The following is a 27,960-nucleotide window of genomic DNA, read 5'->3' as shown; positions in this document are numbered from 1 at the left end:
TGAAAAGGGAAACCGCGGCCTGTAGAGAAGACGTGCATTGAAGGAGTCCGTGAAGGAGACACGAGAAAGGCAGCCCAGAAGAGGAGAAAGTTGATGTGAAAAGAGGCTGTACTGGGAAAACCCCACTGCCAAAAATCAAACCGAGCAGTGGAAGAAAATAAGGAAATTAATGAATAGACAGGAGCTAGAAATTTAGAGTTTAGCATTGAGATTAAAGTTACATTTACCGCTGTGGGGAAAATCCAGAAGCTACATCTCTGGTAGGCAGAGAAAGCCCTGTATCATAGCAACAAGGTGAAAGACACCATCACAGAAAATTAATCTGAAACACTACATCTTGATATGAAATAAAATAAAAAGAGAAATTAGTTCCCTTTTTCTCTCGGGACTACATCCATTGCTCTCTTCAAAGAGACTTCCGACGCAGCAAAAACTGCAAGCAAGAAACTTGGATCTGATCTTCCGTGAGGTTACTGAGAGACTCCTGGAAGTAGGTGATGGGTCGCATAGTTAAAGACGGTCTCAGAGCTAGGAAGGGGGTGAAACTTATTTGTTTCAACTTTGGCCGACAGAGAGGGCATTGCGCTGGAGAGCGGTGCAACACAGCTTTCAATAAATAAAACCCTTTAGGAGGGGGGAGGGTTTGAGTAGAGTTAGTGGAGATGCCGAGAGGTGGTGCTTCCTGGTGGCCTAAACATGGACTACCAGAGGCCTTAATTTAGTTTGAGAAGAGTCCTACATTCGTCACACGGGATCCACAACAAGGGTAGTGGTTGCTAAGTCCTGTCAGTAAAAAAAAATGGGGGCAGTCGACAAGATGGCGGGCAAGACTAGCGAGAGGAGATGAGGGAAATGATACCGACGTTGTAGTAAGAAGATGTAAGGTGAGCATAGGATGAGTACCATGCTTATGCAGACTGGAAGCGCAGCACTGCAGTGTGTGTCTGGCACGACAGGAATGGGAGCCCGGATTTAACGAAAGACGCAGAACCTGCGCCGGGCGCTTGACGCCGAACTTGATGGCAGGTGGGGCAAATCCAAAACGTTGCTAACGTGGTGCTACCAGCAACGTAGCACAGTAGTGCTAGCAGCGGGCGGTGCCTAATGATTAAATAATATGGGCTCTATTTTGTAAAAGAAAATATATATAAATGTAAGCCCTTGAACATTGATCAAAAGTACAAATAAATAAAAACATAAAATGGTGCCAAGAAAATAATTAATTTGCAGTACAATTACACCTAATAATTATTGTTTTTTAAATGAGATTTTCCATACTTTCAATTGAATATACTGTGACAAAACTGCAGCCATCGCTGTGGTACTTATAACTTATAAGAGCACCTTTTATATTCCTCCAGCCTTGCGATAAAGTGCATGCTAGTTTTTATAGACGGAACTGACAACCACATCTTTTCTCTCCGTGGTGTAGGGATGGGTAAAAAAATCAATACAATGAAGGAAAGGAAAACAAGGATATAAAAAATAGCAATCTTCTCCTTTACCTTACCTTTGTTAGGAAGTATGGTAATAGGTTTTTTTTGTTGGGGGGGGGGGGGGGGGGTTAAATGTTTGCTGCCTCACATCATCCCATAGTAAACAGACAAAGAACAGCTGAGGGTCAACACCAGTGTTGTATTTCTCAATTTATCGAACAAATTTTTTTTTTTACTGTACCTTCTCACTCAAACTTTCCCTGACCAGTGTGTGTCGGTATTCCCAGCGCTGCACGCTAAGGAACCAGCAATCCCATGTTAAGACAGCAAGGCTCATAATTTTTTCTTTGCTCCTGATCACTGCATGGATGTAATTCCTTTCCCTCACCGTGACTCCAGGGGAGACTCCTTGGAGTTACAACTTCCGTCCGCCCCTACTGTAGCACGAGCCTCCTAAGATGTGATCTGAACTAGTGAACTTTGGTCAGACCTGGAGGTCCTTTTCGCCATCGCCAGAGCACATCGAAAAGGCTACTAGGTTCGTCAAGTTCCCACTACAACAGGTTTTCCTCCTGCACCCTCTTCCCAGCCCGGTTTTTTGCTGGTGTTCCCAAAACCAGATGTCCGGACCATTGATCCGTTAACTGTCAATAAATCCAGTTCTCCTGTAGGTGGAATAAAGCCACTCCCCAAAGTGCACTACTAGCGCCTTTCATGCGTGACCTGTCGGTGGTCTGTAGTACTAAGATTGATATAGTTCATCCCATTCCTGCCAGGTGGTGTTTGCAGCCAGAACCATCAACTATTGGCCGGTCATTAATTAGTCTTAGTACCCGTGCTCGCCATCTGCCGGCAGTCTTGAGAACCATTGGGCGGTACGGTCCAGCCCTGGTCTGGTTTTTTTTGTGGGTCCCTACTACCTAAGGACCTAGGAATAATCAGAAGCTATTATCTCCTCCCATCTCCTCAGCATAGCTCCACCCCTTTCCCCTTCCCCCTTTCCGCTCCATGGAATGCACCTTAACTATACGAGCACCAGCTGGCTCGCTGCTGTTAACTTCCATGGCGCGAACAAGCTAGTCACTGACACTCGCTGCGCGACTCAGAATTTGTTGTTATGCCGAGATAGAGACTGATCACTGCCGGTGGCAATATTTAGTTACTTTCGCATGGGAATACTATTCCCTGTCTGGTTTGCTTTTCTGTCTCGTAGCGATTTAACAATGCCACTCCGCAGGTCCGCGGTCCACGGTCCTGCAAGTCTACCTCTGCCATGCTAACTTATTCTCATTTTCTGTGCTACCAATTAAATGGTATGTGATATGCCATGTTTTTTTTTTTTTCCTCTTCCTTTTGTTTTTGGCTTCTTTCTCTTTTCTTTCTCATCTGGACTCAGTACGCTTGGTGTGTCTCTTTGCGTAGTGCGGGTCCAACTATAACCCCCTTCTCCCTCCCTATCTCATTCCCTTGGAGAGACAGTCAGTCTGACGCATCCATTGATGTAGGAGCTTTCGGAGAGCCCGTCATCTGGGTGTCACCTGCCAGCTTGGTCGTCCTTCACAACGCAGTGTCACCTGCCAGCTTGGTCGTCCTTCACAACACAGTTGTTACTGCCCTTGTGTAGTTAAAGAAAGCTTTATATTAATTTTGTTATAAAAGTGCTGGAATTGCTTTAAGTGGGCAAAATCTCAGAGGTACATAAGGGAGAAACATCAAAAAAGGAAACTTACTTTTCACAATAGGAAGTAGAAAATCAATCGTATTTGAAGAAATAAAATTAAAAAAACAAAGAGGTTTGCTTAATGCTTACCCTTTTTATTGTTAATATGGTTTTTATTATTTTCTTTTGATAGTTTTAAGATTTACAAGAATACACAGATCAAAGTTAATTGGGGCCCCGGCCATCAAAACTTATCAATTACAATTAGATTATTAATTTTACTTGGAATATAATTCTAACATTTTCCTTTTACATAATCAAGCTTTCACAAAATCTAACATAAATAATTTAACTAGCATACTTTACGGTTAAACATTTGTTAGCCCAACCAGTGCGGGACTATATATATTCTGATTTTACAATATCTGATCGTTGACTGTCCACTGGCAGTGACTAGACGTGGGAGAGATACGTCGAATTCATGTCCATTCCAGAGGGAAGGGTGTAAATTTAGTTGAATTTCGTGATGAGTTTGAGTCTGAGAAAAACCTGAACTCTTTGCAACATCAATTAAACCCCAATGGAACCCAAAAAAAGGGATCCAGTGATCAAGAATAGAAATTAGGTTTTCAAGCAACAGGAATCGATAAGTCAGGCCAAAATTTAAGTAGGGAGCCAACTATAGGCAAAAGTTTGTAGAATTTTCAACTTACCATTCTCCCTCACAAGGATCACTAGCACTCGTGGTAGCCACGCTACGAGATTACATAGTAGTCCGAACTAAAGCGACTAGCAATCTAGAAAAATAAAAAAAAACTTAGGGAATATTCCCGGACTCTCTGGGATCACATGCAAGTTAGTCGCAGCAAGACTTCTTCCAAATGGAGTTGCGGGCGAGAAGCACCAGAGAGATGCGACCATGGTGACGATAGGACAAATCAATCAATCCATAAAATTTCATTTAGTTAAAAACTTGTGTTAGGGGCCCAGAGACCCAGGAAGTGGGGGAACTGGCTTCTGATTGGCTGGAGGTCACGTGCGAAGAGCTCGCTCCACCGACCAAAAGAAAAAAATAACAAAAGTGGTCGGTAGCCTAACTTAAGGGGTATCAGAGGTCACTCGTGCTCCAAACGGCAGCGTGCTCCATTGGGGCACGGGCGAAACAGACTTGGGGTTAGTTCACTAAAGTCCCTCAAGAGGGACTAGCGTAAGCCTGGCCCTAATGGGACCAACGGGATCACCCTCTGTTGGGCTAAAAGGGGAATAGAGAGAGGTGTGATGGCAGCCGGTAGAGGTCTCGCTACAGCGCCGAACTAAAGTAAAGTAGTTGGCATCTTCGCCAAGGCAGGCCTTTCGCCGGCCATCGAGATCATCCTTGATTCCGGCATGCAAGAAGGCTGGGTTAAAGACCTTGGTCAGTGCCCTCAGTGTAGTTCGGGGAAAAGATGGACTTGGGTGGGGGGGGTAATCTGCTAGCTCGTGAGAAATATCTTAGGGCAGGTGCCTATATGTGCCGAACAGCCCTGAAACATTAGAATGGGGTATGACTGGAGCTGCTAACCTAAGCTGAGCTCTGGGAAGAGGGCTACCCTGGGAGGATGCTGAGCAAAGCACTTTCAGTCACAAAGCCAGACACTGTTATTTGTCGTGTTCATGGCCTGAGGTGGGAAGAAAAATTATGTCTTATACTTGCCTGGCAAAATCACACCTGGCTCTGGGTTGTAGAGCTGGGAAAACATAGCAGGACTCTAGTTAAAGAAAAATCAGGATGAACATTGGGCTAACAAAGTTTATACTAGGGAATATAGGTGAAAAATAAATTTGTGCCAATTATTTCAAATTTGCGGCATACAATTTTATAAGAAAAACTAGGGATTAAGTAATAGTATATTCTAGCATCTATGAGCACCTAAGTATTCGGTTAAGATAATATTATAAAAATAAAGATGTAATGTCACTGCGGCCAACCGACCGCTTAATTTAATATAATGGACCAGCTCTTTGTAAATTTCATTTCATAACTGCTGTGTTATGTCAAGTTTTATTTTATCGCCAACTCATGGCAATCTTTCTGTTCATGATGATTTAATCTTATATAATGAGTCTGCTGTACTTATTTTCTCTTAAAACAGCATAATAGGGCACACCAGTTAGTGTTATGATTCATGATAACTCTCAGCTAATGCTTGCAGAAGCTAAGCTAAATTTATTTGTCACTCACCCCACTCTGACACTGGGTGTTTTGCACACTGCTGTGTTTCCGTTACACATGTTAGCACATGCATCCAGGCCTTGTTTGCTATCAACGATAAGTTAGAATTAACCTTAACCCAGAGTGGAGGGTCACAATGTATTGTTTCAGACTCAGAAAAAAACAAGCATTGTTATAGTCTTTAAGTGACCTCACTCACCTTATATTCGTACTTTGAAGTTTGTCAAGACACATTCGCATGTATAATTTAATTATTTTTATTTATGTCTGTCACTTAAGACTTACCAACACTTCCGGTACTCTTATAACATGTTCAGTTTTTTCAGCAGATTTTCTCATTCCTCAGATGAACGGGTTATGTTTGGCTAATAAATGTAAAACACCAAAGGTGGTTCTCTCTTGTATTTTACTTTAGCAGGAGTATAAAGTAAACCACAGCAGTACTACAGGTACTTGGCGTTCTCTCAAATGTTACACTTAAACCATGTAGTGATTTTCTAGTAAATGTTTTCTAGACTAGATTTCGTGATCAGCATGGTTTGTAATGTTGCCATGTCTGTGATGCAGCCAAGTAATATATATCCTACATAATTTAAAAATATAGGCACCTCAAGTAATCAAATTGATTTGTATATTATTCTTAGACTTAAACCTGTGACATATTGTTTCCTAGCATATTGCTCTACCAATTTTTCAAGTAAAATAAGAAATAACATTATTATTTTTGTGGTTTTGATCTAGAAAGACATTAAAAAAATTGTTTTCTTAGAATGTAAATATTAAGTTTTCAATAGTTTCGTTATGAATGCTAATTTTGAAAATAAATGTATGCTTATTTTTTATTTTTGTTAAAATGAATTCAAATTTAGCGCCATCCATTGTATCGATTTTCCGTTTATGTTTGTTTATATTAATTGACGGTTTTTATTTTGTGTTGATAGAAAGAAACTGTTATCGTTTTGTCTATGGAAATAACAAGAACATGTATGTGTGTAAGTATAAAATAAAATTGTGATTAATTACGAAAAGTTATCAGGTTATGGGCCCAGAGTGCTTAAAATATAAATTGTTGATCCACTGAATGTAAAAGTTGTGCTTCGTGAAAATTTGATCAGACTTAATAAGTTTTTTAAGATGTTTTCGTCGAGTTCGATTAAACCTCTCACAAAGGAGAACTACGATACTTGGGCAATTCAAATTGAAGCTGTGATGGTTAAAAATGGAACATGGGTATACGTAAATGGAAGAAAGCCAAGACCAGAACCAGTTGAAGGTAAGGACGCTTCACTACAAGACCTTGAAAAGTGGGAGGATGATGATGCTAAAGCAAAATCAGATCTAATAATTGCAATAGATCCCAGTTTATTACGTATGGTAAAAGGTTTAAAAACTTCAAAACAAGTTTGGGATAAGTTAAAGTCAGAATATGCTTCCACAGGACCAGTAAAAAGGGCAAGTTTATTAAAACGCGTAACTTCGTACAAAATAAGGGAAAATGATGATTTCCACACACAACTGATGGAGTTTTTCGATATAATTGCAAAACTGTCAGCTATGGGCATTCAGATGCACAATGATTTACAATCAACGTTACTTCTAAACGCACTACCACCAAGTTTTGAAATGTTTAGATGTGCAATGGAGTCTCAAAACGAATTGCCAAAACCGGATGTTCTTCGAGAAAAAATTATCGAAAGGTATGAAGCTAAAAATCAACGAGATACAGACGATTCTGAGGTTATGTGGGTAAGGAAAAATCAGAAAAGTTTCAAGCAATATCGAGGAAGTCCACGCAGATACAATAGTGATTTTAATAGGCCTTTCAAATACAACTGTTTTAAATGTAATAAAATAGGACATAAGGCAATTGATTGTCCCAGAAAACTAAGTGATGATGGTCAAGAATTTTTGTCAAAAGTTGAATCTCAAGTTGAAGATGTGTTCAAAATCAAAGAGAAAATTACCGAGGAATCTTTACATACGAAGATTACATCAAGCGATGATCGATGGTGTCTGGATAGTGGTTGCACGTCTCACATGTGTTGTAATGAAGCAGCGTTTCTAAATATGTCATCAACAAATGGAAAAGTTTTGTTAGCTAGCAGTGCGGAGACTGAAATTGTTGCAAAAGGAACTGCGCAAGTTACTACTACGGATGGGAAAGTAAACAGGTCGGTAAAACTAAATGATACACTGTTAGTAAAAGAATTGAGAACAAATTTGTTATCTGTTGCGAGAATCACTGATCACGAAAATACAGTCACTTTTCACAAAACTGGTGCAACAGTTTTCGGGAAAGATGGTAAGATAAAACTGTTAGCACAAAGAGTTGGAAATCTATACTATGTTTGCGGTAGTAGAGAACAAACAAATGTTGCAAATGATAATTCTGCTAGTTTGAAGTTATGGCATCATCGTCTTGGTCATTTGAATGAAGAAGACTTGTTAAAGATTCCGCGAAAAGGATTAGCTGTTGGAATAAAGCTAAATGGAGAAAAGCAGTTGGGAACATGTGAGGTATGTTTACGAGGAAAAATGACCGCCTTGCCATTTCCCAAGAAATCTGAAAAATGTACAAACATATTGGAATTAATACATACCGACGTCTGGGGACCATCAAGAACAGAGTCATTAGGACACGCTAGGTATTTCGTGACATTCATTGACGATAGCACTCGTTGGTGTGAAGTTCGATTCATTAGAAATAAAAGTAATGTTTTTCGAGTTTTTAAGGAATACAAAGTTTGTGTTGAAACACAAACTGGTCGTAAAATAAAATGTTTGATGTCAGACAACGGTAAAGAATATTGCAATAAGGAATTTGATGATTTCTTAAAGAAAAATGGTATTCGTCGACGTCTGACAGTTCCTTATACACCACAACAAAATGGAATGGCAGAACGAAAAAATAGAACATTAGTTGAAATGGCACGATGTCTTTTGATAAGTTCTGGATTAGGTCATGGATTTTGGGCTGAAGCAGTATCTACTTCAAATTATTTGAGAAACAGGTGCCCAACATCTAGTCTAGACAGTCATTCTCCATTTGAAGCTTGGAACAAAGAAGTGCCGGACTTGAGTAACTTGAAAGTGTTTGGCGCAAAAACATTTGTTTTGGAAAAAGGATTAGGAAAATCAAAATTTGATTCACGATCACAAGAAGGTGTGCTGGTAGGTTATTCTGAAGAATCGAAAGGCTACCGAGTATGGATTCCAGTCGAAAGGAAAGTTGTTGTAGCAAGAGATGTACGAATACTGGAAAACCAATTTTTGAATGAAGAAAAGGGAAGTAAAACCATTGAGAGTAATAAAGATGATTTTGAATGTGTACATATGCAAAATAAAATTCAGGAAGAAAATGAAGAAATAGGAAATGAGCAAATAAATAAAAAAGAACAGGCACAAGATGAAATTTTTCAGCCAATTTTGCATAAAATGCCCGGAAGACCACGATTGGATAGATTAGGTAAACGAGGAAGACCGCGTAAAATTTATAACACTGGACCAACAGCAAAAGTAAATGAAGATCAAGAAGAATATGAAAATTATAACCATACTGGAACGCAAGGAGTTCTGAGTGATGATGAAATATTTGTTGATGGTGCAGAAAATGAAATTGACATACTCGACGAAGCAAACTTGGTTAACATAACACTGAAAGAAGCTATGACTGGAAACGAAGCAGCTGAATGGATGAAAGCTATCTCTGAAGAAATTCGAGGTTTGATAAAATATAATACTTGGGAAATAGTTGAACGTCCTAAACATAGAGCAGTTATCACAAGTAAAATTGTTCTTAAAAATAAATTAAAGCCCGATGGAACACTTGAGCGAAGAAAAGCAAGAGTTGTAGCTCGAGGTTTTACGCAGCGACAAGGGGTTGATTTTACTGATACATTTGCTCCTGTAGCAAGATTAGATTCAGTTAGACTTTTGATGGCACTGGCTGCTCGTGAAAAACTGCCAGTTTTTCAATTGGACATTGTCGCAGCTTATTTAAATGGAAGTTTAGAAGAAGAAATATTTATGGAACCCCCACAGTACATTCAAGAAGCTTTACAAGAAATAATTACAAATGATGGTATAAACAGCAAAATAGGAAAAGAAGCTCAAAAAATGCTCCTGACACTAGCACAAGGACATAAAGTTTGTAAGTTAAGGAAAGCGTTATATGGTCTACGACAAGCTGGTCGTCAGTGGCATAAAAGATTAAGTGAAGTGTTGCAAGGTATTGGACTTATTTCAGCCGCAAGCGAAACTTGCTTATATTACAACATGAGTGAAGATCAGTATACGATTTTAGTTGTCTACGTTGACGATATTTTGTACATATCAAAGAATGAAAAGAAGCTAAATGAAATTAAAACTGGTCTGGCAAAAGAATTCGAAGTAAAAGATTTAGGATTAGCACGACACTGTTTAGGAGTTGAAATTAATCAAGAAAATGGTGAAATTATATTGAGTCAACAAAAATATATAAACGATCTTTTGAAAAAATTTAACATGGAAGAATGTAATCCTGTAAACACTCCCTGTGAACATCAAGCAAAGTTACCAGATGGAAATTCAAATCGAAAAAGGAGTGAAGAAAAACCATTCAGACAATTAATTGGATCATTGATGTATTTGGCAATCGCTACTCGTCCGGACATTACATTTATTGTAAACAGATTATCGCAGTTCAATGAAAAGTACCAAGATATTCATTGGTCAGCAGCTAAACGTGTATTACGTTATTTACGAGGTACCCAAAATTATGGCCTAGCATTTAAGGGGAACTCATATGGAATTCAAGGATATTCTGACGCAGATCACGCAAATGATATCTTCGATAGAATTTCATACACAGGATATGTATTTACATTAAGTGGAGCTGCAATATCATGGCGTTCGAAGAAACAGAAATCAGTTGCGATTTCGTCCACTGAAGCTGAATATGTAGCCTTGTCAGAAACAGCTCGCGAAGCTTTGTATTTACGAAATTTAATGTTGGAATTGAACTTGATTGATTTATCAAAAATAGATCTCGGAACAGACAACAGAGGTGCGAAATACATTGCAGAAAATGCTACTTGTCACTCACGCACTAAACACATTGCTACAAGATACCATTTTGTGCGTCAATTGTTGAAAAATGATGAACTAAGTTTAAGATATATACCAACAGAAATAATGCCTGCTGATGCTCTCACAAAGCCGCTTCCAGGACCTGCGCATCATCGTCATGCAGAAGCAATGGGATTAAAAGTCTGTAGAGACGCAAAAATTTGAGAGGGGCGTGTTAAAATGAATTCAAATTTAGCGCCATCCATTGTATCGATTTTCCGTTTATGTTTGTTTATATTAATTGACGGTTTTTATTTTGTGTTGATAGAAAGAAACTGTTATCGTTTTGTCTATGGAAATAACAAGAACATGTATGTGTGTAAGTATAAAATAAAATTGTGATTAATTACGAAAAGTTATCAATTTTCCATTACCAAATATGATGTTTAATGTTTATATGTAATAATAATGTGAAAATTAATAATCCATAATTTGAAATCTCTTGCTTTATCCTTAACGTGGCAAAAAACCGACAACTCCCGCACCCTCCCAGGAGAATCAACGCACACGCCACCCATAAACATGATTTTAAATTTATTTTTTTTTCGCGCATCGGTCTGACCAGAATCGACTCTATTTCTCCTGAAAACAGGTAAAAATAGCAAATCACTGTTAGCACTATAGCAGAAAGGTAAAAGCATACGGAACACATTAGGAGTAACTGTAATAATAAAAATTTAAATAAGTTAAATAGCAATTTTATTGCTCTACCTAAAATTGAAATCTTTTTGTAACAGCTTGTATAACAAATTGTGAGCAACGGAAATTTATTAAAACAGATAACATACACAACAAAACTGATTACCTTACAAATCAAACAATGAGATTACAAAAACTACTATTATCCAAGACAACCTTATAAAAACAGGTTTCATATTAGTACTTTAATCAATATAAAATTACCTAAAAAAAATATATGCCACATTGAGCAAGATTTGGTATCGCATTTTCATTATAAAATAATATATACAAAAATATATATAAAAAATTCCTAACCCCAGGCATAAAAACTATACAATATAACCTATTTCACCTTACCCATAGTGTCAGTTCTCAGTGGGCACTACCATCACAACCGGGAAAGTTTTCAGCACAATCTCAAAATTACTTGTTTATTACATGCAGTTATGCACAAGTTGCTGCACTCGTAAGTATATTTTAAAGGCAAAGGTCACTTAACTTCTGTTGGAATAGCTTGCCTACTAACTTTGTGGACTGTCGCAAGGCATTGAACAGCCCTGTAACCATTTTCATGAGTTCACAAAAAAAATAACACATTCCTGCCGGAACTCGAGCAGGCAGTCACTGGTCCATTATGACTTATTTGTTGGCAATCGTGTGCCCATGCAAGGCGTGCATCCAATACCGCAGGTCATTTTTGCAAAGCATGCGTATAGCAGCCTCATAGTGACAGTGACACACCTCTGCTGTTTCTCAAGCCACGCCCAAAAACACTCTTTCTTCATGTTGCGATATAAAAACCTAGTGAACTCTTGATTTCGACCACACATCCTGTTTAGTTACGTAAATGTATAATCCTCACCAGTGTGCTCCAGCACCAACAGTTTCAAGCAATATTTCGCACAAGCGGCACGTGCACCCTCAAACCGACCAAGCCAACCGTCGACGCGCGACTCCCCAGTGTTCCACTTTATGTGGACAAATGTAGGGCACCGCGCTGTGCACCAAAGAAAATATTTCTGACCTCAAAGCACTACCAAAAGTCTGAAAACTTAACTAAACACTAAAAGATAAATAAATACTCATAATTCGGTAGCCAACAAATATTGAAATGGACTCTAAAAATATAACTTAAAATATAAATACTAAAATAGAATAATATCTTAATGTTTCAACGGCAGTTCCCAAACTTTCTAGAAGCACAGTACGTACCAAACAGTCCATCGAGCTCTGAAGTAAAGCCTATTAAAAGTCTGGAAAAACTTATAATCATACTTTACTAAATTTTAAAAAGAAGTACCAAATTTAATCATAGAATTTACTGAAACTAACAGGAACAAAACTAAGCTTACAGAAACCTAAAAGAAGCTTGGCACGAATGCCACAAATCTTCCCACACGAAAAATTCTTTTTATATAAATTTACAATTCTCTAAAAATAATCAACACCTCAAGAACACTTAGTTAACAATTTAAAGGATCGCAAGTTCAAGAGATTAAAAGAAAATAACAAGCAGATAATAAAAAGAAATTACTCCATAACACAATATAAATAGTATGCTAAAGTAATTTTAAAAAAAATGGCATGAATTAACTTAACAGCAAAGAAAGAAAACAATTCCTTTAAGATGCTTTACCAATTGGTTTTAGGTGACTCAAATGAGCCTTCATTACTTTAAAAGAGTTCTCTGGATCTTCCAAAAAACCGTAACCAGTCAAAGAAATTTCCGAATAATAAACGGCCCTACATAAGCACTTTCCAACCTACTACAGCAGAACTTGCCCTTATCACTGAGAATGAACTGCTGACAAAGTACTTCGTGTCCCACCCCATGTGGTTTAGGTAGATGCCCCTTGTTGTATTGTGCACTTAACTTTAGCACGTGCTTTATCCAAATTCTTAGCAGCTTCTCACCACACCTTTTCTAGGATCCTTGGGCTGTGCGCATTAAACCTCTCAGTATCCACCCCCAAAGTTTAACAGTTTGCCATGCCTCCTTTATGTTGGTTAGGTTAACCAAAACCAAGTGACATGTCAGGGAAACAATCGAGACCTTAGGCTCAATGGTGCTCCAGGTTGTAGCAAAAGTTAAAAGGTAAAACTTCTGCTGACTTATATACATACAAAAAACTAAGAAATACAAGAGAAGTGTGAAAGATAGTTTAAGCTTCAAAAGTTGATAAAAAAAATTATTTTAACACATTTCATTTTACTCATTATATATTTCCTTAGACTTTGCTATAAACAAAACAATGAGTATTGTGTAGACAACAATACATAATTATTATGCTAAAAATAAATTTTGGTATATTGTTTTCCTGATTGTCCATTTCCGATGATCATGGCAGCAGGTAGGGAGGAAAAATCCTCACTCCAGACAGTTGTGAAGTCTGCTCATCATGACTATCTCATGGCCAGGCATGTCGACTGCAAAAACTACCAAAATGTGAATTAAAAGTAACACATATGGCCACAAGGCCACAATACATGAAACCTGATTTCCGGACAAATATAGGACAAAACTCACTAACTGCAGTGCAAAAAAGACGTATTATGATATAGATGTCGGCGGATTATCAAGCTTCGCAAATTTTAGTAGTTACATGATGGCTGACCAGATTGAGAAGGATGTTACAAACACCTTCACAAAAAGAAAAAGACCATAGATATTATTAAACAAAAAAAAATTTGCCTCTCAAGAACAAAATTTCTTACACTTTTCTTGCACTTATTGCAAAATTTTATATTCATGGATAGGTTGCATTCCTTTAATATGCTTAATAATTTTCAAAAGTTTACTATAATTTGAATATAGATTTGAAGTGAAACTTCTTTGCTTATGGGGTAACAATTTTCTAGTGTTACGAAAATTCCGATTTCATGAGGGGAAATAGCTAGGTATGTGGTGGGGGAACCAGGAGAGGAGGGGAAATAGATAAGAACGCGTAGGCATGGGACCGGCAGAGGAGGAGACGGTCTGGCACACACTTTCCTATGCTTAAACACATACTTTTACCCACAATTTTACACATACACTAAAATACTTTTACACTACCTTCAACACAGCCTTTAACATATACTTTTACACACACTTTTACAGAGCCCTTTTACACATACTTTTACAGAGCTTTGTACACATCTTTAACACACAATTTTGTTTACATTTTTACATACTTTTTGCCCACACTTTTCACAGCCTTTAACACACACTTTTACACATAATTTTACACACTCTTTTACATACACGTGTCAGCTTTTAACACATCCTGTTAAAACACCCTTTAATCAGGAAAGTTTTCAGCACAATCTTGTAATTACTTGTTTATTTAATACAGTTATATTTCTTAAATAAACTGACACCTCGGCACAAGTTGGTGCACTCGTAAGTACATTTTAAAGGGAAAGGTTACTTAACTTCTGTAAGAATTGCTTGCTTACTAACTTCGTGGAATGTAGCGAGGCATTAAACAGCCATGTAACCATTTCTACGAGTCCGCAGAAAATAATACATTCCTTTCGTGAACCGGGCAGGCAGTTACTGGTCTATTGTGACAGTACCAACCAATAACAGTCCTTCAACCACTGAAAAAAAAAGCCTATTAAATGTCTGGAAAAACTTATAATTATACATTACTAAATTTAAAAAGAAATTATAAACTTAATCATATAATTGAAAATAACAGGAACAAAACTAAACTTACAAAAATCTATAAGGAACTTATCACGAATGCCACAAATCATAAATCATCTTGTATATATGTCCATGTATGGTAAAATAAATTTGAAAATTACATTTAGTTTTTAATGTCTTTAGTGGAAATATTGTTTGAACAAAATAATAATAATGCATAACTTGTATACATTTAGCTTTAAAAAATGCAATAATTATTTTAACCCAGACTGGCTTAAAACACCAATTCCATGTAAATCAGTTAACATACGCCTATGCTTGCATTAGTATGCCACTTAAGAATGTAAATAAGGATTTATGTAAGTTATATGTTACATAACTGTTAGTTATATTCTTTTTTATTGGTAAGTGCCATGTACTATAAATGTATTAATTGTTAAGAAATTTAAGAAACTGATAACTTTTTATTGATGTAAAATTTACTCCTAATGTTATATGTCTGTATGTATGTATGTTACATCATTATTGAGTGCTTTATTTTATCATGGTAATTTTCTTGCAGTGCTGGAGTCGGCAGAACTGGCACATACATAGTTCTCGATGCTATGTTGAAGCAGATTAGAAGCAAAGGAGAAGTAAATATTTTTGGTTTTTTAAGACACATCCGTACCCAAAGGAACTTTTTGGTACAGACTGAAGAGCAGTACGTTTTTATACATGATGCTCTACTAGAAGCAATTGAGAGTGGGGAAACAAATATTAGCTGCACACATTTGTCGCGCTATATCCAGAGTCTGCAGTCAAGCGATGTGGCTGTAGATGATAATCAGGAACCTGTAAAATTGTTAGACAGGCACTTTAAGGTAACTGACTCATTTTATTTGCTTCGTGTTTTAACACAGGTGACTTGACAATATATTATTCAATATGTATTTGGTTTTTCATTTCAGCTTATAACTTCATTTCAGCTGAAAGATTTCCATTTAATATCAGCAAATAAGCCATGTAATCGAGCAAAAAATCGCTGTTCGGAACTTTTAGCTATAGAGAGCACACGTGTCAATTTAACTCCTAAACCTGGCGTAGAAGGCAGTGATTATATAAATGCAACTTGGTTTATAGGTAAGTAAATATAAAACAAACACTGTTTTGTTTTACATTTTTGTACATTTAATAAGAATAAACAAAATATTTTTTATGTTGGTTTTATACAAAAAGTGTCTAAAATGTTAATATACTACAGTATGCTTTTAAATTATTAAACCAATTTCTTGAGGCTATAACTTTTATATGAATGATGACAGAATATCACGGATAATGTAAAGCTACACATCGAAATGTCTTGTTTTCTGTGGTGCATTTTGCACATTGCCAGTTCACTTGATTGCTGTTGTGTGTCACTATTGTACAGTGATAGTTGGTACTGCCAACACACACATTCAGTATCCATCGAGATGAAGACAATATAGTAGCAAGAAATATTTTGCATTCCCGTTTCAAGTGTGAGTCAGTTACAATTGATGAGCATAATTTCCGTTGACACTATGAAAATAAACCTCCTGCTGCTCAGAGCTTTCAGCACAAGCAGTTTGAAGAGACTGGTTGACTGATTGTCTGATTGTTGATGTAAAGGGAATTCCACGGGTAGCCCTTGTGTACCTGAGCAAGATGTATAGCGCATCCAGCAGTGTTTTTTAAGGAGTCCACAGAAATCCACTCGTCACGGTAGTAAAAGAATGGCCATTTCTCATGTGATTGTCTGGTATGTTTTGCAGCGACTGCTTGTTCCAAACCATAAAGTATTCAGATGCTGGAAGTCCTTAATGATGATGATAAACAATGGAATTCATTCTGGCAGTGACAATAAAATTTCACTTTTCATTCACGTTGGTGTTTAGCGATATGGCCAAATTTTATTTAAGTGGCAAAGTTTACCGTCACAACATACCAATAAAGGGATCTCAGCTGCCAGATGCCATCGTCAAGCGTGTGAGAGACTCCAAAGGTAAATGTATTTTGTGCCATTCCCGGAGAGTGGTCTGTTATTTCTTGTGGAAAACACTGTTGTGAAAATTTCATACGTAGAGATGATTCTTTGACAGTTACAAGAACATTCCAAAGATTTCATTGCCCAACATGACAGAGAACCACCACACTGGCATCTGCATGTCGGAGTATTTCTCATAAATGAGCTTTCTGAATGATGGATTGGCGGTCGTGGGCTTACGATTCCCAAATTGCACCACTGGCCTCAAGGGCCTCTGATCTAAGATTGTGATTTTTTTCTTTTGGAGTTTTTTGAAAGATTCTTTCTGTGTACTTCCATTCCAACAACTGTGGGCAAACTGTCTCGCCACTTTGCAACAGAAGTTGCTGAAGTAACACCTGAAATGCTGGCAAAAGTGAGCGACGAGTTTGATCATCATATACACATATGCCGTATAACCGATGGAGGGTGAATTGATCATTTATTGTAAAGTAAATAAAATCTTGGTATTCTTATTCATTTATTAAAATTATTCCAAAGGTTCTGTCTTCATTCATATAAATTTTGTAGCCTTGTGAAATCAGATGAATCACTCATCCTTTTGCTTCAGTGAAGTTATAGTGAGTCAAAACTAGAGCTAATTGTGTTCTGTTCACATATGCCGGTCCATATTCTTTAGGCATGGGGCTGCCACTTTTTCCATCTCCAAACATCTTGTATTGGCTTCTTTATATCCCACTTTTCCTTCCATCTTGTTATTACAGCACTGCTTGTCTCTCTCTTTTTTTTCCCTGTAATTTTTCAAAGATTATTTACATTTCAAGTGGTCTATATTTTATACCAAAGATAGTTTATCAATAATTTTACCTTGATTTTAATTAATTTTATCTTTCATTATGAAGCTCAGAATGTTTTCTTGTAAACATTTTGTACATTTTTTACATGTTTTATTCTAGTTTTTAATTTATGTGTTAAATTATAATATGGTAACGTTAAGATTGTTAAAAATTTGAATCAACATTTATCATCTCATGAACTTAAGAAAAAAACAAAGGGAAAACTATAGAGTAAAACACTTGAAGTGACCATTTTTGAAGTTTGTTCTTGCAGGAAAAAGTACATTTATGAGCCAGTTTGTTGGTAATTTCCTTTCTTAGAAGTTTTTGTTGCAACAATCAATTTTAAGTGAAAGTAAAGTTGTCTGGATATTGCGGGTTTTAAGAAGGATTTATTCTTTGCCATTGATTCTCGACGTTCTTCAATAAATGATATTTCTTTCGGTATGGATTTATTCAGGGGCGCAACAACTAAATTTCCAAAGGGGGGGCAATATACATTTTTATAAAGAATCATCGATCCCCCTATTGAAGTGGGGTGTCCGGGGGTCCTCCCCCGGGAAAATTTGTATTTCAAGGTAGAAAATGGTGCTATTTAAGCAGTTTTATAATCTAAAAATTGATTACACAGCACTTTCTTTGCCCCCGTTTGCCCCCATTTCAAGGTTTCAGAGGGGGGGCAAAATACCCTTGCCCCCCCCCCCTCCCCCCTGTTGTTGTGCCCCTGGATTTATTTTCCCTAGCATAAATTTACGTAATGTTGAAAAAATAGACAAAATTTTGTTTGGGAAAACAAAGTTAGGCTTATTGCAGTTAGCCAATTTGCTATTAGGGAAAGTGAAACTATAAGAATCACAGTTAGGGATAAAGAAGTAGTAACATTTTCGAGAAAATACCATTAGGTAAAACATAGTTTGGTAAATAAAGTTTACTTACTGTGGCCCAGTAAATTTCTGTTGTGGAGTATCGCTGTTAGGAAAAATGCAGGTATGAGAAACACAGTAATGCAAAAGACAATTAGACCCAGCAAATTTAAAAGCTCATGATACCTACTTGAAAATTAGGCATTTTTGCAATATTTGCCTCAAAATTAAAAATTATTGGATTCCAAAGTTTTGTGAAAGCAGTGTTGATACACAGTAGTATCTCGTTTATCTGACCTTTGCTTATCTGACATTACATGTTATCTGACATTTCACTGCAAAAAAAAAGTATCGAATTGGCAACAAGAACTGTAAGTTGCAACCATGAATGTACTCTATTTTTTGTTGCCCCTGACTCTACCACATTTAGTCAGCTACCTCAACGTTTTTTAGTTTATTTTTATGTTTTGTTGTAAAACCTGATTATTAGGTTCATAATGTGTAAAATTATAACATAGTTTAACGTTTGATAGGATTTTTCTTATCTCCCTTTATCCAACATGTTTGCTTGTCCGGCATTCTGCCTGCCCATTTATGCCAGCTAAGCAAAACACTATTTTTTATTTTTTTCTATATAATTTTTTTTTGTTTTTAATTAAAATAAATGTGAATGATGCAATTCTCATGTTCTTTTCAGGTAATACTTTTCCTTGTATATAATTGCAACCATTGACTTATAAAATTAATTTTAAATTATACATCTCATCTAGATCTAGCCTCGCTAAAGCTAGGATTTTGTGCACATTTTAATGGTCACCTCTAGTTCCTCTAATGAGTTTCCATGAACAGTTAGTTGAAAACATTGAAATAAATGGAAACATGTTTAATTTGTTTTTGTGATCTTATTAATTTTTCAAGCATTTTTAGTGCTAATAAAATATATATTTTTATGCAAGAAAATTTTATGTTTCAATTTCCAGCACGAATGTCTTACTACCACATTTAACATAGCAGTGGTTTGACGTCACTTTGCGAAACTGTGCTGTACTATGTACCAGTATAAATAGGTACATGAGTAAAATTTCCTGAAAACTCTTGTGCCTGCATCACATGAAGAAAAAAAAACTAAATCTTCACTATTATATGTTTTAAAATGGCAGCTACTAAAACATCTTGAGAAACTATTTTAATCAATTTTGCTCTTGACTTAAATAAAATAATAGAAATCAGTTCATAATGTGTAAAATTATAACATAGTTTAATGTTTGATAGTATCAGGCTCTGATTGGGTTCAAAAATTGGGACATTGAAGCTGTAAATACAAAATTTTATGAAATATTTTTACAAACATTTGCTTTTATTTGCAAACTTGCTCATACTTTATCACTGAAACTGAGCACAAAGTCACTTAAAGTAGTCTTAATCTACGAGTGAAATTGAGATGCACGATTGTTGTAGGCTTTCTAGGTAGTTTGTTTTTAAATTGGTAACATTTTGAAAGTACATATAGACCTATATAATGTTCTTACAAACTTATGGCTTCCCATATATTTGTTTTAATACTTCACTTATGCTGGCTGTCACCAAGCTCTAAAGCCTGGTGGATGGTCGTACCTCAGCTGCTGTCATAATGGGCTTAGTCACCAGGCACCTGAACCTGCTTGCCAGTCGACATGAGCAACCATTTAACTATTTAAGTAAAGTTAACTAACTGATTGATGACTAAACATTTATGCATTTACATAAACGCTATCACAATTCAACGTTGAAAAGATTCTGGTAATACAGGCAGGGAATTATATAAACAATAGGCTTATGCATAGAACTAGCTTAAAATCCACGACTTTTGTGTGTGCGATTTTACAGTATTGCTAAAATCTTACCATTTAAAGAAAAGAATGTGACTAATTCCAATCATTTTTCTCTAAATAAATAGACGCAAAGTACTCTACATAATTAGTTATTTACATTATTTATGCTAAGATTTTTACATCCAGCTTGGTTTGCTATGAAGATATGAATTGTTTATGATAAAAAATAACTTGCTCTCTTTCACGCCCTTAAAAGACGAAATCCGGAAAAATCAAAAAATATAATTTCTTATGCTATATGCTTAATTTTCATTCTTAATTTCTAACCCTTGTATTGAGTAGACATGAAAATGTGGATTTCTTTTTTAATTTAAACTTTATACCCCTTAGAGGTGGAATCTTCCACATAAGTTAAATAATAATTTAATAGTTTATTACTTTTACAATTTACGTCTTAATAAATAAGTTTTGGTGATACTTTTTTTAAATAAATTAACACTTATCCTGTTTTCACCTCCCATTAAAAGACAAATTGTAATATACGCAAAAAATAAGCAATATGTAACTCTATTTGAAAGTTTTTTTATTTTATAACTTCTTATTATAATTGAATTTTAAGTGTTTAGGTTTTAAAAACACCCACTCCTTTTACTAACCTTAGGGTTTGAATTTTTCAAATTGGTACACGTGTGGTTCGTACTTTTAATATTGTTACAATTAAAGAGTTAAAACTTGAATTGTTTTAATACACAACACAATCTCTTGGCCATTGTTTACCATTACAACTACATCATCATAAGAAAAACAAGAGTCTTTTGATTACAGGCTAGCCAACCTCAACACTCTACCTTAATCTAAAGATGCCAAGCCAAAACCTTTACACAAAACTATGTTTTGCACTGGACAGTCCTTTGATCAGGGCATCTGTAACCATCTTTTTGGTAGGCATATAAGAGAGTTTAATTAGTTTTCTCTCAGCAGCATCGCTGATGGAGTGGTGACGTACATCTATGTGCTTCATTCTGTTGTGGAATAACAGATAATACGCTAGCTTCTGTGTCGATGAATAATTTAATACACGTGTCTTTCCATAGCATAAGGAAACCCTATTATGTAAATGGCTTCCTTAGCATTGAAACATTAAAAAATATATATATATTCAAGTTTAAACATATATTTTATTATTCATCATGCTTGTCTACTGCATAGACATATAGTTTCCTTTTGTTAGGAATTGTGATTTCACAACACAGAACTACGTGCTACAAGGTATAGTTGGAAAGCAAGGAGCGTTAAACATGTTTTGCACTGTTTTAATGTTTTATTGTTTATTTTAATAATCTAGAAGCAATCAGACAGTTTCATATATTTTTCCAGTGACAGGAATTAAATCAAGATATTAATCAAATGTGTACATAGTCTATTAATATCCATTCAGGCTTATCTAAAATAAGTTTTGAATTCAACTTTTTAAAAATTATTTCACCGCTCACAAACTGAATATGGAAAAAGGTGTTCACACAGTGGTATACGAGGGGGGACCCAAAAAAAACAGACTGAGAGCACACTGGTATTCGTAGATGTAGTAGAGAGTTCTCCCTCTAGATGGGGTTAGTATATACCTTCACTAAACGGCTGCCCAGGCGGCATCAGTTTGTAGGTTAATGTTTAATCGTTCTTTTGTTTTTCTCTTACTGTTCTCGTGTTCCACCTGCGAAGTCATTATGGCAGATTTAAAAGAACAAAGATTGTGTTTGAAATTTTGTTTCCTGCTTGAAAAATTGTCAATGAAAGCTTACCAAATGCTTCTAAAGGCTTTCAAGAAGGATGCTATGAGCCACACACAAGTTTTTGAACGGTTTGGATGCTTTAAATGTGGTGAGATGAGTGTTGAACACCATGCTTGTTCTGGATGCCCTTCAACATCTCAAAATGATGAAAATGTTTTTAAAATCTGCCAAAAAATCAACGATGATTGTCGTTTCACGATTGAAGAAATTCCAGAAGAGACAGGAGTGAGTTAGAATTAATTTCAGTGGATTTTGGGTGAGACTTTGCAAATGAGACATGTTGCCACTAAATTTGTTCCTCGGCTTCTCAAATAGGATCAGAAAAAAACATGCGATAAATTTGAGCCAGGACTAGAAAAAAGAGAAGTCATCCAAACGTTTTGACAAAATTCATTACAGGTAATGAAAGTTTTTGTTATGGGTATGGCCCAGAAACCAAGCAAGCATGAAGCCATTGGAAGATTCCCAACTCCCACAGACGAAAAAAAGCAAGACAAGTGAATTCAAATGTTAAGATGATGATGATTGTCTTTTTTGATGTTCGTGAAATTGTGCACCGGGAATTTGTTTTCCCTGGTAAAAACCTTAACCAGCACTTTTATTTGGAAGTTTTAAGACGTTTGCGAGAGGACGTGCAGAGGAAATGCCCGGAACTTTAGCGATCGGGTGACTGGTTCCTTCATCACGACAACGCCCCCACACACACGGCCTTACGAGTGAACCGCTATTTGGCCTCTCAAGGGTGGTGTATCATTCCCCACCCTCCGTATTCGCCAGTCCTAGTCCCGTGCTACTTTTTCCTGTTCCTGAGAATGAAGAAAAACCTAAAAGGGAAGTGTTTTGATGAATTGTAGGTGGTAAAAACAGCTTTGCAAAGGGCACTGGAGGATATCAATGTTGAAAAGTTTCAGAGATGCTTCAAACAGTGGTAAAAAAGACTTGACAAGTTCATCGCATCTGCTGGAAAGTAATTTGAAGGTGACTTAGGATTTTTGTAAAAAAGTTAATAAATAATTTTTTTATGACAACAATCTGGTAATATTTTGTGTCCCCCCTCATACACACAGTTTGGTTGGTAGTATATGATGTAAAGAATTTCCATAACATAACATCTTTTGAAATTTTATGTAATAAGATCTTTTGAATGTTTATTTATTTGAAACTGGTTTGCTGATAAAATTTATGTATGTCCTTTTATGTGCATCATACTAAAATTTAAAGTGATAGAAACGTTTATTTTTATTTTTCCAAAAGTGTAACAGTTTTTCCTTGCTAGACACATGCCTGCAGGTCACTAAGTTAATGGCCATTTAATTTTGACATGTTGCGGAAGAATATTGAAAGTACATACATAGATCTTAACCACTGGTTCCAAATTAGTTAATTTAAGACAAACCAACTTTAATCATATGACGTGGTATGCATACTATAAAGAAAATTATTATACGTGGGTTTAAAAATTGCTGTTGTCAAAATTTTGAGTCATGACAGTAGAAAGGATTTGGACATGAAGGGAAACAATTGAACCGTTTGGCTGATGGAATGATGCTATAAACTGCTCCACTGCCACAAAAATGACTTAAATGATTGCATGGTGAAATTTGCACTTGTGTTAAAATATTGCTTGGCAATACACTATAATTATTTTAAACATAAATAATTTTTGCTATACATAGTTGAAGACTTATATGTACACTTCCTTTTCGTGCAAGCAACTTAATTGGCATATTATTTAGTTTGTTTGTGAGCAGTATAAAAGGGGAAACCACAAAAGTATAAACTGCAGTTCTTATTACTTAATATCCAATAAACAGTTTAGTACAATGAAGTTAATTTAATTGAATGTTTCTTTTATTTATTTTTTTCTAAGTACATTAAACATTAAATATTTTGATTGTATACAAATTGCATCATTCAATTAACTTGGGATTTAATTTGTATGCACCTTAAACCCAAATTTGAATTTTGATTGCAGTATTAGCAATGCAAATAAATTAATACTCAATTTAAATGTGATACTGTAATATATGTTCATGAAATAATTTTCCTGTGCAGGATATTAGTTTTATAATTTTAATTCTAGATTTTTTTAAACATTTTTTTTTCTCTGTCAAAGATTTTAAAATACTGGTACATGAAATTTACAATGCATTGTTTATGTAAACGGTTTTATGCTATTGTGGTATGTGTATCTAATATTTTATGTTGGAATATTGTTACGAGTGGGAAAAACAGGTTTGAAAAGAAAAGCCCACTTAATTAAATACAGTTTTGTTTTTTATTACATAATATTTACTACAGTAAGATGTAATAATTAAACTGTCTAACCATGAAGCTATCAATCCTTCACAAGGTCTAATCTCCACTCTACCCACTGGAGCTCAGCTTGGTAGTGGCTCTCTCTACTGCTCGTCTGTTACCACTCACCTCTGTCTCAAAACACTGCCTCGCACTACTCACTCGTCCGTTGCACACCTACCACAGTCCCGAATGTGTCGGTCCCTGATGCACCAGTCTTCACCCACGAAGCCCGTCGCTCATTGTTCACATTTGCTCACCAAGGGGTCACTTACCTTCTTCACTCCACTGCCTCAAAGACTGGCATTGCTGTTTTTATACCCCTCAACCCCCTTCTTCAATGCTCATGCATACTTTTGAAGTGTCATGTCATCAGGGTTAGCTTGACACCCTAAGCTCCCAGAACAATGGCATTCTAGTTACTCCTATGGCGATTTGACGAACCTTCAGAGCTGTAGAGAATTCTCCGTGGGAGGAAGTAGCGAGGTGCCATTGCTAATCAGATTAGGCTTGTAAAGCTAATGTAGTGCATCCCACCTGCAGGCAAGCGTGCAGGCTGGCTGGTGAGCTGGCCTGCCTCATTGTCTTCTACCATTCTCTTAACAAAGTGTTAAATTAAAATCATTTATTAGTTTAGATTGCTTCATACTACCATGTCACACAAGGGAAAAAATTATGTGCAAGTGAGTTTGATAGTGAAGCTTTGTATCATTAATACCAGTAATAAGTGCACTGATGCTATATAATATACGGGGTAATATAAAATCAAAGTATAGCAGATGAAAAGTTAAACTCCTATTTAGTTACTTTAAATTTAAGTTCAGGTAAAAGTTCTGGTTCTTTGAAGGGGAAAAAAGATATAACTTTACAAAAGAAATTAAGATTCTTCGACTTTCTTGCATCCATTTTATCTTTTGCCTTTGAAATGTACTCTGGCTCTTTCTTTCTCACCTTCCTCTAACTACTCGTGAATCATCAAATTTGAATAGTAAACACTCTTTATATAAACGCTTGAGTTGGGCAGCATTTCATTTCTCCAAAAAATTTCATCCCACTCAATTTTTTCAACAGACTAATCTTGTTTTGATCATTGGTCACAAACTGGAATGCTGAATTCTTTTTTTGTTGTATTTAAAGTTTCCTGAATATGATAAAACTGACAATGCGTGCTTTTAACTATAACGTCTTGTTGGCATTTTCTTAGAGAGATAATGTTTTCTTAGTTATGGCTAATTCTTGAAGCCCATTAGACATGCCTGATTGAACGCATTTCACTTCAAATGTGGCATTTTATGATACCACTGTGCTTTACATATTTTGGTATTGAATTTTTTTATTTACCTATTCTTTAGCACAATAATATCCTAAAATAATTTTGTATTCACCTATTCTTTAGCACAATAATATCCTAAAATATTTTTGTCTTGGTTATCAAATTAGAGACAAGTTACATGACACTGACTGCAGGGCCAGGGGATGTGTGGGGGTTGACATTCGACAAGCCTCCCACCACGAACAAACGAAAGCAAAAGAAAGGCACCAGAGTGTAAAAACTTTAAAGGATTAAAATTATTTCTTCCAGGATCTAATTTTTAAAGACAATCATTATTATAAAAAATTACTCATCTAAGCATTGAAAACAATCATGGTACAAGTCAAAATATAAACTGGCAATAATTACAAAGTACCACGACAGCTGGTTTGCTTTTTATTCAACTTGTTTTATCCTTATCCGTGCTTTTCTTATTTGCAAAACCTTTCAAGATCAGTCTTGCAAAATTTTCTGGAATAAGTACTAATTCCAACAATAATGACCTAATTAAAAACGAGGTAAACAGAATACTTCACACTTTATAAGGGTAAATCATAAAAGGTACAGGACTCGTAACATTTAATATTTACTGGTATCCTAGAATTATGCGAATCCAAAGTTATAGATTTCTATGAAACACCTGGAATTAACTTGATGCTCATTGGGGAAAGGAAGAAGGGGACAACAGATTTCCCGTTCCTCCTTAAGAAGGGGGGGGGGGGGGGGGGAATAAAATAGGGAGCAGTAATCTGTAGTTAGAGAAAATAAGTAAGTAATCATCAAACTATTGTTCAAAAAAAATTTTATTTATTTATTGTTATTGTTTATTTTTGTATGACACCGTGGACCCTATTCCCCACAAAAGATGTTGAATTTCGAAAAATTCGTCCTCCCTCCTCATGTTATTAACTGGATACGTGTCGATACTAGGGAAAGGATTGTGTGAGAATCTTTGCCGGTAGGTAAGATTTTCTTACATGAGCAAACACATTAGTGTACACAACCAAAGGGGGATAATATACACAATTTTCTTGTTATAAGTATTTACTCGTCTTGGATAATTGCATAAGGTAGCCAATTTGGATGTATGTTCTCAATAGTTTTTTAAAAAAAATATCATTATCACAACAAATGATACATGTGTTAGTCATTATGAACTGAATCCTATTTTACTTTAATTGAAGTAGTCTACCATGGTCAAATTCCCTGTAGTTCATTTTCTTGTGCATTGGATTGTTCTCTTCTATTGATAAATTTGCATAAATGTCATTTTTTTTCTGTCTTCTCTAGTTTGTAGAAATCAACAAAGATCTATATTTTGCTTATGACTGCGGTAAGATTTTTTTCTGTTGCCCATTGCGAATAATCATACAAATTACGTGCACTGTCTCATTACGTATAGTGATTTCGAACTGCAAAATATTGACAATGTGTCATTGCTGTAGTAGCAATTGATGAAAATATAATCCTCTATCCAAATATTTTAATTGATACTCTTTTAGCGAGGAAGTCAGTAATAGCTGTAATTAAATTAACTGGTAATGTTTTAACATGTGTGTTTGTTAAACTTATCAGTCTCTTATTCCTATTTAGTAAATACTTATAATTTCTTGTGCAATTTTTTTGTGGAAACTTAATGCAAAACTTGTAAAGTAGCGGAGCCACTAACTTAATTATGACTTTCTGCAAAAATATTTTTTCAAAACTTGTTTGTATAAATTTTGGTTGGAGATTTTTAGTTGTGTTATTGGTTCTTTTCTCAGGGTTTCTCTATATTGTCTTCAACCTGTTCTTTGCTAAAAAAAAATATATTTTTATGTAGAAAACATTGTCACTTTTCTCTCTCACCCTCCCTCCCTCCCTCCCTCCCTCCCTCCCTCCCTCCCACTCTCTCTTCCTTTCTGTTATGGTCTTAAGCTTATGCAAACCAATAGTATTTAAAAAAGTTATTATGTAAAAGGTTTGAAATGTTATTTTCTAATATCTCATTGTTATAGGAAATTATGAAGGCATTTTTTGAAGAAAGTTATTATTATTGTTATTATTATTATTATTATTATTATTATTCTTAATAAAACAAAAGATTTGCTGCATAGCATAGCTTGACATGGTATAGCAACACCACCCCCCCCCCCCCTTCCTTTATTTGAGCCTTTGAGCCTAGAGTTCAAAATTCAAGCATTTTTTTTTTATTTTTTTATTTTTTTAAACAGTAAACAAATTGTAATTTATTTTAACACAGGCTATCTTCTATAATGTTACTTCTCAAACTATAATGGTCCAGAACCATCTCAGTAATAGTTTACCAAACATTGTATTTGGCAGTTTGGTAAAATA

The 27,960-nt window shown here is 35.7% G+C and overlaps 1 protein-coding gene across 2 annotated transcripts in view; it reads left to right on the top strand.

The window, feature by feature from the left end:
• The window catches only part of LOC134529379 (tyrosine-protein phosphatase 99A-like), a 242,332-nt gene that overhangs the window by 180,291 nt on the left and 34,081 nt on the right, over positions 1-27,960 (top strand). For both annotated transcript variants that reach the window (XM_063363375.1, XM_063363376.1), the window contains 2 exons: positions 15,289-15,589; positions 15,677-15,848. In XM_063363375.1, the coding sequence (XP_063219445.1) occupies positions 15,289-15,589; positions 15,677-15,848 (473 nt within the window). The remainder of the gene's footprint in view (positions 1-15,288; positions 15,590-15,676; positions 15,849-27,960) is intronic.

This window comes from Bacillus rossius, chromosome 2 (assembly GCF_032445375.1).
Source record: "Bacillus rossius redtenbacheri isolate Brsri chromosome 2, Brsri_v3, whole genome shotgun sequence".
Taxonomy (NCBI): domain Eukaryota; kingdom Metazoa; phylum Arthropoda; class Insecta; order Phasmatodea; family Bacillidae; genus Bacillus; species Bacillus rossius.
Note: the sequence above shows the minus strand (reverse complement) of the source record. Positions and strands in the feature narration are given on the sequence as shown.